This window comes from Ylistrum balloti, unplaced genomic scaffold, assembly GCF_031769215.1.
Source record: "Ylistrum balloti isolate Yb309-2 unplaced genomic scaffold, AGI_CSIRO_Ybal_v1 Utg370196, whole genome shotgun sequence".
Taxonomy (NCBI): Eukaryota; Metazoa; Mollusca; class Bivalvia; order Pectinida; family Pectinidae; genus Ylistrum; species Ylistrum balloti.
The window spans coordinates 2,774,882-2,789,594 of NW_026782173.1; the positions used below are offsets into that span (position 1 = coordinate 2,774,882).

General features: G+C 34.0%; 1 protein-coding gene across 1 annotated transcript; it reads right to left on the reverse strand.

Annotated features, from left to right (window-relative positions):
* Positions 1-1,316: 1,316 nt before the first annotated feature.
* Positions 1,317-10,350, reverse strand: LOC132551416 (uncharacterized). The gene is made up of 12 exons (XM_060215555.1): positions 10,302-10,350; positions 9,956-10,071; positions 9,024-9,130; positions 8,711-8,766; positions 8,023-8,172; positions 7,397-7,549; positions 6,914-7,017; positions 4,337-4,477; positions 3,109-3,248; positions 2,812-2,926; positions 2,312-2,444; positions 1,317-1,390 (listed from the first exon to the last, which is right to left on the reverse strand). Exons 1-12 carry the CDS (start codon positions 10,348-10,350, stop codon positions 1,317-1,319), a joined length of 1,338 nt encoding a protein of 445 aa, XP_060071538.1.
* Between the last annotated feature and the right edge of the window lie 4,363 nt (positions 10,351-14,713).

Below are 14,713 nucleotides of genomic sequence, written 5' to 3' on the forward strand. Positions count from 1 at the left end.
TAGATTTGATCGTTTTAGTTTCCTTTGTATCGGAGATAAATATCTTTTCACAACAGGTTGAAAGGTGGGGTCAACATTTGGCCCCCACATAGATTTCTATTATTTTTTTTCCGCCATATGTAGATACATGAAAATAACCTACAACCGCATAAATAAATAGTCATTATAACTACTTATAGTCATACTGGACCTTCTTGTATAACAAAGGTACCCTAACATAATGACAAATACTTGCTGCATGAAAATATTTATATACAAGCCTAAAGTACATCAAATGACCGTTATTATGATACCACATATGTTATATTGGCATAAAAATGTAAGCATATTGATAACTTTGATTTAAAAAAATGCAACATTTTCGCAAAATAAGGAATATATCAAAGTTTGTCAAGTTCATTTCGTATAGTTTCAATCTCAGTCTATATTTCATGCTTCTTTAAAAACTTTCTACGTATATATGCTGTCTATTGAATAAATTCGAAGTGGTTTCAAAAGCGGTAAAATATATTTTGAAGATATGATTTTCATTGTTTTTGTGCCAAATACTACTGTTTTTCCAATTTTGTGTGGTACCAAATCACATTAAGTATTTTCTATTTGTTTTAAAATCAAATTTAGGATGTATAACCTAACATGGTGTTTTCTGCACTAGAAATCTCTCCTCTAAAGAACAACTAACAGTTTAGTTTGTATCATAAAAACTTAACAATGATTAAATAATCAGTATTACTGATAACATGTTATCATCATTCCACTTTTCTTCGTTTATCATTAAACATCACAATAATGTATATAAATTAGTTGTATGTTCTAATTAATAAATGAAACCAGAAATGATAACCTTGTCTGACACCTGAATGTGCAAGTATGTAAATTTCCTGAAACATCTAAAGGTATAACTATAAAGTATTCATACCAAGTATCTGTAGACAATTACATGGACAATGTTACACTTATGTGAGGCATTCTGTATTCAATTCAAATTACTTCAAATCTTCCATCAAGTTTACTAATAATCATGTCAGAGTGCAGATGAACCTGACCTTTCTAGGTGCAACAAGGCCAACTGGGTGAAACCTGATGCCTGTTCAATAGAGTTTCCAGTACTGAATATGGAATATTTATAACCAGTAACCTGCAGATCATACCAGTTGAAAGTAGCACCCAGATATATTGCTGAGCATCTGATTCCTGCTGGAGACTCTGAATCTATCAGCATGATGAAAATCTTCTCTGAGGCCAAACCCATTCAAGGCGCAGTCAAAATACAATGTTTGGATTGCGTTATAAAATAAATGATCAAGATGACCCTGTCAAAGATCACTACTGTGTCTGTCCAGCGGGCAAGCGAACTGTTGGAATGGATTTCCAACTGCTATTGATAACTCTGAATTAAAAGTTAAAAATAATTACACTTTACCTCTTAATTACCAACGTAGAATAGAAAGTTTATTTTCTTTTTAAATTAATATTAATTTATGGTATTTTTTTCCACTGATGGTGAACAAAGGTAGGTAGTCCCTCACAGAAGCACTGATGTAGTGAGTAATTCAACCAAGACATTAAGTAATGTACAAATAAACCTTTTAAAAAGCAAGTTAAGATTATAATTATCACACATAAAAAAATTCCGTTCAAGCTCGTTAAATTGATGACAGCCATTTTTTTAAACAATATAATCATATAATTATGTCCCTGAGTTTAACTACATTTAATTTGAAAAAAAAAACATAAACCGTTTGAAACATGCGGTATTCATTTTATTGTGTTCTCCTGTGCATCATTAACATTTGTGGATTGTTTGTAGTCAAATTAATTTACAACTGTTAATATCATTTCAAGCAGATGACAAGTGAAGCGTTCTTTGTGTAACGATGTGCTAGACTGGTTTTATCGCCAAGTGTAAGTGGTACACAATAAATATGGAAATCGAATAAATAAAAAAAAAAATAACAAAAATTAGATAAACAAACCTATCCCTTTAAACGTTGCTATAACACTATAATTCAAACCTCTGCAAGGACAAAAAGATGTATAAGAAAGGGAAAATATTTAACATTAATATTATACAGCGCTCCGTCTACGGGGTTTTCTATTGTACTCCAAATCATCAGATACGATCTTAATGGTATAATGGACCTAGGTAATATATAAAACTGATATTGGGTATAAAAACAGACGAGAAAATGTGGACAGTTGGAATTGAAATCAAACATGATAAACTAAATAGTATTTTCACAAACACGCGGATCAAGTGATAAAAGGTATATTTTGATGCTTTCCCTGTTTCAATCAGTAGTAATATTACTTTCCATTGGAGACTCCTCCATTACATTGTTTATATCACAGTACTTGTTGGACGATTCAGTACTAGACATTAATCCTATAGATTCTGTATTGGATAGTTGCCATCTGCGTATTCTGGAATTCAAAGTGTAGGCCTGAAATAAAAGCCAAATATAACATATATGAATTAACGTTAACATGAATTTGGATATCTAGGGAAACGCCCACTGCAGTATGTTATTAAGTCCTGAATTTATCCTTAAAATCAGCGCCATCAACCTCATACTTTAAAACATTATATAATTTTAGGTACGAGATTTCTATTAGGATTATATTGCATGTAATGTAAACAGCAGAAGATAGAATCTACAAATTTGTCGAACATTGGTCAATACGGATACAAATCTACAAAACAAGAGATTGAAGTGCGATACGATATGAATTTTATTAATTAGTATATGATCAAAGCCCCTTCTTATCTGGGCTTTAAAGTGAAATCTTGAATTCAAATTTTGAAAACACCTTTCGGACATCCAGTGCGTTCATCATGGCTCCACAGACCACTGCCGTGCAGGACATTATTATCAACATCAAGAAGAAATACTGGTATCTGCGCAGTTCCACCTCTTTCTCAATGCTATGAAATATTAAGTGTATAAAAACCGACATTTAACATAACGGTCATGTTAAGCGTTAAATTTGAGACGAATTCAAGAAAATATCATTCTATTATTGCTGGGCACAAATTAAAGCATTTCTTTGTAAATGGTATGGTATTAATATACTGAACATTCGACGACTTATTTTCAATACACTTACATATCGCCTTTCTCTAATAGATATCCAGATGCAACCAACGCCAGGGATGTAATGATGTTAACCATTACGTACATCACTCCCCCAAGAGTACCCACATATTTTGGTGGAGACAAAGCCACGAGAAGCTGCCACATCATAACCTAATATAAAAATGGCAGATTATGTTTACAACGATATGCTGTGGTACTACATATACATGGTAACTGAACAGTTACAAGACATTAGGACATTTCCGTTGAGATTCTCAAGCTTTACTCATCAACATTATGTGTATATATCAATTTGATCTATTTTACAGCAATTGCAAAACAATCAAAAGGAGCGTTGTGAATGAAAATTAGTTTGTCAGTTTCGAGTTCATTAGCGAAGAAAAACACGAAATTTTACCCAAATGTTATAAAAAAATCTTTCATTAGTGAAATGAGGGACAAAAAAAGAACAATTAACGCCTTGATTAACGACCAAGTTAATGGAATTAAAGATAATGTATTCTCGGAGCGACACCTGCTGGGGAAATCTTGGTAGTCCAAAGTTAGTTATGTTAACCATGAGAAACAAACCTAAAGCAGGTTACTATGACAAACTAAATATTAAACATATCTTCATAACATACAAGGAATAACGTTATATCCCGATATGATCATGATAGTGACTATACAAAATCCATGTAGTCTTAATCTCTTAGGACACTGACTTACAAATCACAGAAGTGGGGTATTGGAAACAAGCCAATGAAATTAGGACATATAAACATTGCTGATTGGTGAAGCATCAAGAAATAAAAAAGTCACGGTAGGCAATCAAAGTGATCATGCTTATACATCGTAGCCACGGTGGGCTACCTCGTCAATACCTACATCATGTACCTAAAAGAAAACAGATAATTGACGATGACATTCTGCACTTTATCTCCTTAGGTGAAATTCATCGTTTCCTCATAAAAGTTTATTTCTTACCTGCATTATTCTTTGTCGTTGTACAAAATATTTGAAAGATGCTGTTTATCTCGGGTCGTACAATACTGAGGTGTTTTTGACTAAACACGAGTTTACAACGGGAATACCCTCGTTATATAAAATATCCAATTGTAGCCACGAGTATACTCAGTCAAATGTGACTTACCAATCCATATCAATGTATTTGTTAACGCCAAGTACGATTGCCATAACTTTCTTTTCTCTTCATATGATCGTATCGATATTTCCATGGTCATATATTTTATCCTTACCGTAAGAATAGTAATACCTATTCCATCTCCTATGCCAATAATGATAACGCTAACACCGGGACAGAATCCAATTAAGGCGTAGAATGGCACCATCCACATTAGAAAAGTCATGGTCATAATTCCGTCACAGTCGATATTCTTCTGTAATAGAATCAAATCGTCAAAACAAATAATGAAAAATGTTACCATTTGTCAAGGTGTTAAAGATGAACTGCCAAAAATGATGGGAAAAAGGCTTTCAAATGAACTAATAAATAATGATATATCTGAAAGGTAAGTCTTAAATTGTATGATTTCTTTGTTGTATTCCGTTATAGAAAAAATGCTTGTGTTTCTTCAGAAACTTAGAGCTTTTGACCTGTGGTTCTTTCGCAAATCGGAACCAAATTGTCCGTTTCTATTCACCTTGATAAGCATTCGTTTTGTCTTCATACGGATGAAACAAAATTGAATCAATCATGACAAATAATCATGAGGGAATGCAACCATTTAAATAGAGTTATTACGGAAGGTTTACAGTTCCTGGTAGATTAGTTATATTACTTACCAGTACTGAACATAAAACGGGACTCAGTAACAACATAAGTGATGATATACCGGTTATGTAACTCGCTTCGCTCATGGTATAGCCATATCGTAACTGCAAATAGTCTCTGTAATGATAGAACTTCACGATAGTTTAACATGGACTTTACAATACTGATTTATTAATTGTAAACATCCTACACGTACACTCGAAAGACATCACTAAATTATGTAATCATATTTGATTACCTTATCGGTGGAATATGATGTTTAAAAATATATTGAATTCCACGGAAGTTTATGTGTCGCCTGCCCAGCAAGATTTCTGGAGATGTGTTATATGGAACAATAGCCATAGATATTCATTGTATTCATATCATTTGTAAAATTTGTCCATTTGTTTGAGATGTGATGAATAAACCCGCAGATTAAAAGCATTGTGTCGAAGGGAATTCCAAGCAAGCACTTCTGATAAGGAACTCTGTATGATGTTTGAGGTAGATCGGACAAAGTGTACTCAAGTTATCGCGATTAAAGAAACAATTTCCTATTTATAGTGACAGTGACCTTGAAATGTGACCTTTGGATCTGAAAAGCAATCCCCAAAAAATACTTCTGGTAAGGAAGTATATGTGAAGTTTTAGCTTGATCGACCAAAGTAAACGTCGCCAATATAATAAGTAGTACATATAAGTCGCCTTGGCAGGCGACACAAAAGCTAGTTAGATTGTCAAGTATTTGAGGAATTGAAATATAACATCATGTGAAATATGACAGAGCAAAGATAAAAGGACGTATATAAAAGGCAATACAATAATAGTAAGTGATCCACATATTATGCGTATAGAAATACATCGTACTTATTAAAGGATGCATTCAAAATATGTCAAATAAAAGTGAAACTATCAAAATGTGTGTTGATGATAGTGTAAATATTTAGAATTACTAACATTACGTCAGTTACGTTTATTTATCATATGGCAAGGCATCATATTGACATTGATCGGACCATGTATATGACTCAAGTAAATAATGTAATGGCCTGTGCATATCATTCTCTCTGGTAGTTGTACTAAGTTGATGTACATGAGGTTTATACAGAAATACAACATGACTTGCCAACTGACTGATGGATTATAACCATTCACATGTATACCACTGACAAATGAGGTTTACAGAGTTCTTACGGCAAATTCACTTGTTTTGCAATCCAACAGGCAGTCACTAGTCCAATAGCCATAACATACAACCAATACGATACCGGCAACATGCAAATTTGTCTCAATGTCTGAAAGATAATATATATCAATTTATAATAATGCAGAGACATGGCGCCACCTACAAACGATACAACCATAGATTTATTTACAAAACGGTAAACGTTCGCATTTAACTTTATTGGCATGTTTCATGTTAAATCAATTTCTCCTGAAAAAAATCCGCATCGCGAATGATATAAAATTTGACATTGTTTTCGGACAAATTCGGTTTTCCTCATTTCCGTTACAGGTTTCATAATCTAAGCCTTTCGTGTCACTTAGACACCAAACAGGACGGAGCCGTAACTTGCATGCATTTTATTCGAATAGATAGACTTAGTTCAGTAAACACCCATTTACCTGACTTTGTGAAATTATCAACATAAGAACATTACGAAATTTATGGAATTTGGTGGAAGATGCATCTAGAGTTTAGGATTAAATGCGTTCACTTTTGTTTTCGTTCGTCGATCAATAGATTTCAAAATTTGAAAATCAGTTTCACTGGAAAAGGTGAAAAAGCTGTATGAGACAGTTTAGTTTATTATTTGGGTCTACATTATATAAACCCCCTGAATTTATATTGAGTGGCAGTGCTCATTTCTGAGAATTTTGTACAATAATTAATTTGAAGTTTGGAAATTACAATCAAAAACCATGGTTTAAGGTTAATGTGCAGCCCAGCTGAAGTAACTAGTGATATAACTTTTTCTTTAAAAATTCGATTCTCTTTAAACTTTGATATGCCATATATCTTTTAAGTAAAAACAATCTTTGGCCATTGTTTTCTTACCAACATTTTGTTGTGACAATCATCTGCTATCGGGAGTGTTTTAATATGAAGAAGGAATGCTAAGCCAACAGCACATACAACTCCAAATCCACATATTACTGCATCTGTAAACGACAGCAAACGTGCTTAGCGCATGCGCTTGCTTAACCTACAATTTTATTGCTTTGCAGAGATGTTATTTTGCTTTGAACTTGAACTAAAAAGCTCATACATAGCATTACGTATATTTAAATATTATTAGCAAGTCGTATGGTTTCGTGAATTCAAAGATGGTATTGACAACAAATGTGTGTTCTATATCATAGTGTCCACCTTACGATTTTATCAGTTTATTGCAAGCATAATATAATGGATTGTGCTGTTGTTCTACCATATGTTGATAATGATAATTATGTACTGATTGGTTCCATTGTCCAATAGTAACGTCTTAATTAGACATTAGCTTTTGCCAAGCTAAAATGCCTTAAACAAATAACATTTTACCAAGAACTACTGCAGGCACTAGTCCTATAGTCGTGGCAACGGTCGGTGTGACAAACAAGCTAATGGCTTGTCCGGAAAATCCTAATGTGCCGAACGCTAGGGGGATGAGTGTGGACTCCGGGAAGCAAAGGGCAACGACTCTTGTTTGAACAACTGAAATAAAAAAGACAAACTGATAAACAAGTATGATGTATTCATGATGAAGTAAATGTCAGTATGTTGATTCCAATGTATATATCCTTCCATGTGAAAGATGAATCAATGGACTAAGAAACCAGAGTGCTAAAGAGAACTGTAAAGAAAATGGAAAGCAATGTATGATACCAACGTCATATACATTATATGTATATTATTATTGTACATCATATCAGGTAACATTGTAAACGGCGAAACAAGTAGAAATAAACAAGATAGTACCAACATGTGAATATAATCATAAAACAAAAACTCGATTCAATAAAAGTAAACCTCAATATGAACAAAAGAAAGAAAGTAACTTTTGTGGTTTATCACAAAAGAACATGAAATATCGCTGCAGATATGGACATAGGATGCAATCATATGATAACACTCAGAATCAGTAATCCGTATTGCCGTAAAATATATAGTGTATCCTAAGCACATACAACGTAGAGCTCCGTCTCCAAACGCCAACAAGCAATACCCTATCAACATCAGTATGTACATAGGCGGAGTCACTGGGGCATCTGAAGTGGTTCCCACGATGAAAAGGATTGATCCTATTAGTGGCAAAATGCTGAAGAGAATCGCAGAACCTAGAAAAACGAGAAAGGAAAAAGATAGACTGATTCGGTGGTTCTTCGCCTTCATAACGAGAGAGTCACGTATACATACCATGTGACTAACCGATACTTCATCGACAACACATACAATGTAGATCGTGGTCGATTGAAATAATATTTCTGTTGGTCATCTTAATTCAACCTTTGCACCGGTTATTTTAATTGAAAGCATTGGACATTATGGACTTATGTAACCGTAAGAAAACACAAGATTAAAGAGTAGTGGAATATTGGCCTGTACGCACAGCTGGTATTGAATTTTAATGTTAATGATAATTAAATTCAGTAGCTGATTTGTCAGCTCTACGTATGTTGCATACGCGAAACAGGTGTTAAACGAAAGATATAACAGTACGAGGATTGCCTTTTATCGCCAGAGAATCGATGAAACGAAAACATGAATTACTCCACATATCTCAACAACTGAATCTCATATAAAATTCTATATATATGTGCTATTTTAGAACTGCTCTTGGAAGCACAATATGATCAACAGATATGACGTACTTACAACCATTTCCTAGCTTGTCGATTAACACTCCTGAGGGCAGACATACGGCTATTGAACTGTCAGTAAAATATGGGTTAAATTTAATAGTATTGGGTTTTCAAATTATTTTCATGACGGACTAAAAATTAATAATGCTTCAATGATCTTTTTATGAATGATTGGTAAGATTTGTCTACGTATGATCCCAACAACAATATATGAAAATGATTATAAAGGCATTATTTGATAACCTGACCTCAGTAAGGTGTAATAAAATTTACTAATTCTTTAACTCTTAATGCGATGTCAATCTACGAGCCAGTTCCACACTTACGTCCATCTTGTGACCGCGTAAAGTAGGTTATAACGGACCTCTCCGAGGCCTAGGCATACTTTACAGCCACTCTGGGTACTCGTGCCATTGGAACTGTTGAAGAATTGCTGTAAAAAAGGAAACCTTTCACATTTCGCAGTTCAGATACAAACCCATCCATTGTCGACATAAATCCTGAAAAGAATCGATCGATAAGCAGCAAAATAAATAAAGAAAAAACCGTTATCTACGACATAAAATGTTAATATAAAAATCCAACCTTCCGGAAATGATTTATGTACATTGTATGTCAGGTGTGTGTCAATTAGTGTTCTGTTGTATAATAGATCCACATTAATTAAAGCCAAATGTGATCACTATTTACTAAGTAGTATTATTGTGTGTTATGTTGTAGAGAAAACTGTGACTCTGAATTCTGTGTTGTAGCGCAATAAACAATCGAATGCCGTATCTTAATGAAAACTTATTTTTCTAGAAATACTAATTGTGAATGTAGATATCTGTGTAGATAGGCATGGCGAACCCCACTCACCACTGTCATCAGGCTCAGAGTACAGTGGAAAGTTCGCCTTAGCCGGCGTGTCGTCAAAAGAGTTCGAACAATAGACAATTTCATCTCACCAACCAGTAGATCGTCCTCTCTGTTGAATGAAATGGATTTATTTACATTGCATTTCAGGTGAGTGTCAATTAGTGTTGTGTTGTATAATAGATCCACATTAATAACGAGCCATATGTGATCACTATTTACTGAGTAGTATTATTGCGTGTTATGTTGTAGAGAAAACAGTGACTTTGAATTCTGTGTTGTAGCGCAATAAACATATACTTGACCATAACATTGGGACCATCAAATGCTGTATTTTAATGAACACTTATTTTTCTAAAAATACTAATTGTGAATGTAGATAGGCATGGCGAACCCCACTCACCACTGTCAACAGGCTCAGAGTACAGTGGAAAGTTCGCCTTAGCCGGCGTGTCGTCAACAGAGTTCGAACAATAGACAATTTCATCTCACCAACCAGTAGAGCGTCCTCTCTGTTGACTAAAATTCAAAAACAAGCAAGACTGTAATGGGCACGTGAACATCGGTCATACTAAGTCTTGGCGAAGTGTCAACTGGTCTGATGAAGGCTTCTTTTCACATATTCTGACAGACGGCAAGGTCCATTTTTGGAGACAAAGAAATAACGCATAACATGAGAGTCACATCTGGGCACAACAGTATTTGACTGTTTGGGAATAGCTTTTCTCTAAACTGTAGGCTACACTTACATGTCCTTGATGGAACTCTTAAATTACAGAAGTAGCAAGATTTGACCATTGTTCCGCATTTTAATACCCGTCCATTCGCAAATCGACCTACCCTAATGGATGGCAATGCAAAACCACCCGGAGCCCGGCTAGTGTAAGACTCTCTTCAATGTCGCTAGATATGGATTAAATAGAGCATGCATGGGACTATACTGGGAAAAAAGCACGGGATCCAAAATGCCAAACAGTTGTAGAATTACGGACTGCATCAATTCAGGAGCCTCTCAGTAATGATATAAAAGACACACAAGTGAATAGCGTCTTTCAATACAAATTTCGAATATAATACAGGAGAGTCAAATAAAATGGTTCACTTATCAGGACCCGTCAATAATGCTTGGGAATAAAATTTTAAAACTTCGCAAGTCACTGAGAGGAAAATCCAAATTAATAAAAAAAAGGACATAATCTAGAAAGGAAGATGCATGCTGTGGCGTCTGGTCAATGGTATGAGACGACGAGCATAATATTTTTACAAGAAACGTGGTGGCTATGCTAGATATTGACATTTTCATACAAAAAAGGACCTGTTTTGGAAATGTCATTTTCAACAACTCTTTTTGAAATGATACAATACTGCTGGTTCCTTAGATTTCTTTTCCTATCGGTATTTATCTATCCTCTTATATTGCCATTGAGAGTTTTTCTTAAATAAAACAAAGAAAATTCAAACCAATCTAAGATATGAGTGATCCCGAACTTATGGCCAAGTATATGTCTGAGAGGTGATATTTCACTGACTAGATATTTGCATACTTACATGATTATACATGATCTCACGTTGCAGTGCATTTGCGGTTTCTATGAAATAATAAACTCCCAAAATCATCAAACTGTTGCAAAATAACACTCCATATCGCCAACATTCTGACAAATTAAAAAACAGAAATATCTCGATATAGCAAAGTAGATTTTAGATTTTGATTTTGGGTTTTATCCAGTGTAATCATACGGTTTCATTTTCTCACACGTCGTATTGAAGTGTCATTTTTGTGATAGTCTGCAACTTAAAAGGCTGCCTTCGTTTTATCATTTTGAATTTTAGAGGTTGTTTTAAAAATAGCGCTGATATTTCTGTCCTGTCCTGCAGCTGTAAAGTTAAAGGTAATGTATTTTGTAACTTTTGAAAAATGATTAATTCAGCTGAAAAGCATGCTATTTATAACAACCACTTGTTGAATAAGTTTTAAGTACTGTATTCATGTGATAGATATGCTAGAAAATGAGGTTAATGTTAAACATGGACGAGCACGCCAAAACCAGTAAGTATGTAGCTATCTCTTAAATTTAGTGAACAGAGAAGAAACCGATAAAATATATCTTACATCAGTCAAAAGTGTGGCTTTCTTCAGATTTTCATTAGCGACACCAGTTTTTCACTAAAGTGAAGAATAAAAGGAGCATTGTTCGCTGTCTAACAGTACGATGAGCAGAGACATTTAGAAACAAACATTAATCGGTCTACAATTTGCTACGACACTACAGGTAGCCCGGCCAAGGTAGGAAGATCAATTTCTTTTTTTGTCATGATTCAACGTTAATCATTTTGTGGTTAAGTTCTACTTATCAAACCCCTTTTAGCAATGACCGACTTTTTTAGTTATTATATCACGTACTAACAATGATTGCTCTACAATAATTTTTGATGAAAAGATACTAACGAGTAAATATAGGGATTGGATATAACGTGCCCCATTAAGAATATATTCATATATTCCATATAAAAGCGTGGTTAACATTAAACTAAACTCCTATCTCCATGTATCAATGTATCGATCAATTATTAAGATAGCAAAGCAAAATTAATATACTGTAATGTGTTATCAGTCAACAACACAGTCCAGATTCAAATGGAGATTGTACAAGAGACACAAGTCAATAGCACATTTTGTTAAATAACATTCAGGCCAGATACAGTACAGGCAATATACAGCTATTATACAGCAGTTTTTTTTCATTCTAGGACTCGCCAGTGACGCTAAGGTCCTAAATATTGTCAGCATGAAAAAGGCCACACCCAGATGTGAGTGTTTAAGTCTACCTTCAACATGTTGCTTGTTACGCATCAGTAATACCACAGGCCGAGCTCCTGAAGAAAGGAGACATTATGTTTACGTCACAACACACCTTTGAGAAGATATGACCTCGTGTCTTCTTCACAATGCTATACCTGTCAGAGCGATAGAGTAATGTCTCATTTCACTATATTTACCCGGCAGAGCGTGAGACCGAATGTCTGCTTAAATAACTAACAACTACCCACCATTCATGATATCAAATCAAATTCTAGTTTAAAGAATGACACTGGTCAGAGTCTGTTATAATTTGTCAAAACATTAGATCATATGTCTAGCTTAAAGTATGGCACAAAGTCCAGAAATTTGTATGATATTCATGTACCTATTTTAATGTTATTTGTCAATGCCCGACACACAAAGAGACAAGAGTCAGACTTTATCGAGAATAAAATAAAGGTGGTTAAGTTTATTGTTTATTGATAAAGACCACTTGAGTGCGATGTTTCAGACAATGAATTCATTAAAACTTTTTTTCTAGATCAACCGAACATGAGAGGCAATAAAAAGCATATACTAAATGTACTAACCACCGCTATGATATCACTTTGACTGGAGCCTTATAACAGTGATGCACAGTTATGATTAACGTGTGTTTAAGGAAATGCAAATCGTTCCTATTTAGAAGATTGTAATTAGTTATTCTCCTGTATGCAATGGTAGATATAAGAACATATCATAATCCAAATTTTATAAATCTAGGGCAAAATATGAACAAAAGAAGGAAGACTTCTGAAAAAGTTAAAAGGGAATAAGATCAGGTGTTCTAGAAGAGTAAGTGTCTTCCGCTTCATTGACAACATCCGTAATCTTGGTCAATCCAGGTAAGAGTAATGCTACGTCCGCAAATGAAACAAGGAAACCAACAAGCAAAACTAACGTATATCAAACACACCAAGTTTCATGTTGTGACGTAATGGTATATGGAGTTAAACAGAATTGAAAAATCAAATGCCTTCATAAAAATGTTTTAAGAAGATATTGAAAATTGGTTAAAAACTCTTCGAAGTTCTTTAGAATCTAAATACTATTAATTCGACGTCATGAGTAAAAAGTACAGTACTAAGATTGTTGGTTAGTAGTTCAGACAAAGGCTTGATTGATAAGCTAGATGAGCCAGCAATAAAACGTTGTTTATATAAGATTCTTGTAGAATCTGGATAATTAGAAAAAATTCTTATCAAGATTGCACAAAGTAGTTCATGCAAGTGCACATGCTTCTAAACAAGAAAGTCATACAATTAGCTTCTACTGACAAACATGAAGAATGATAACTATACAGGAATCACATGTGACTACGCCAATATTGGATATAGAAATTTAAAATCGTATTCATATACACATGTATTATGATAGAAATATCGTTATTGTACTTGCAGTCAAACATTAAAGTCAAGCGTAACGACAAAAACAACATTGTTATCAGCCACCAATTCCACATTTGATATCTCTATTCAAGTTATCATTTTAGTTTTGCTAAGACTACCTTTTCGGAATTTAATAACGATAATGACATCAGAGCTAATATAAGGTGACATGGTCGGAAAATCTACTTGTAAGTAAATATTCAAATGCATTGTAATAACATCATCAAAAATTCAAACTCTACACATACAGACCATATATAGTCTTACCTGTCATCGTCAGTCAGCGCACTCACCTTTAGTACAGATAAGTACCCGTTGTTGGTTGATATGAAAATAAATCGCCATGACGGTAACCCGTCACGGATAAGTTAACATTTGAAATAGTGCATATTTTTCCATACTGTACTTTAGTACACAATTTTTTTATACAAACTATTATCTCTCTATTATTCAGCAATAAGCTTGGCTAGTTATCACTTTCACTTTGTACATACATGCAAGTGAGTGATACTTGAAAGAACGAAAAAATGGATTGAAATTTTAGATATAAAAAAATGTTCAATATGATATTTCAATTACATGCGTTTTGCGATCGCAGAGATAAGGTTTGGAACTGTAGAGTACATAGATTTAATAATCTTTAAGAGGATCCAACAACATAAAAGTTCTATATTATAATCTAACTGCTATAATTTTTGCTACACATGCTTTATACACCGTAGAGTGACATCTGTTGAATTTATATGCATAATTAATCTGATCTATGTTCCAAAGAAGATGTTCTGTATAACTGAACATTATTCGATATTAAATGTAATAACGTAATGCAATATCGCCATCGAGAGAGAGTGGGAAGGTCGGGTTCCGATTTAGTTCACATGAATGGCTGTGGAAAAAACGTGTCAAAAAGTCAAGGTAAATCAAATTTCTC

Bases quoted from the DNA above. Each gene is read 5' to 3' on its own strand.
- LOC132551416 (XM_060215555.1), bottom strand. From the start codon at position 10,350: ATGGTCAAATCTTGCTACTTCTGTAATTTAAGAGTTCCATCAAGGACA. The intron at 10,072-10,301 runs GTAAGTGTAGCC...TTTGAATTTTAG, and splicing joins AAGAGTTCCATCAAGGACAT to TCAACAGAGAGGACGCTCTA. The intron at 3,249-4,336 runs GTAAGGATAAAA...TTTTTATATTAG, and splicing joins TAGGTATTACTATTCTTACG to GTTATGATGTGGCAGCTTCT.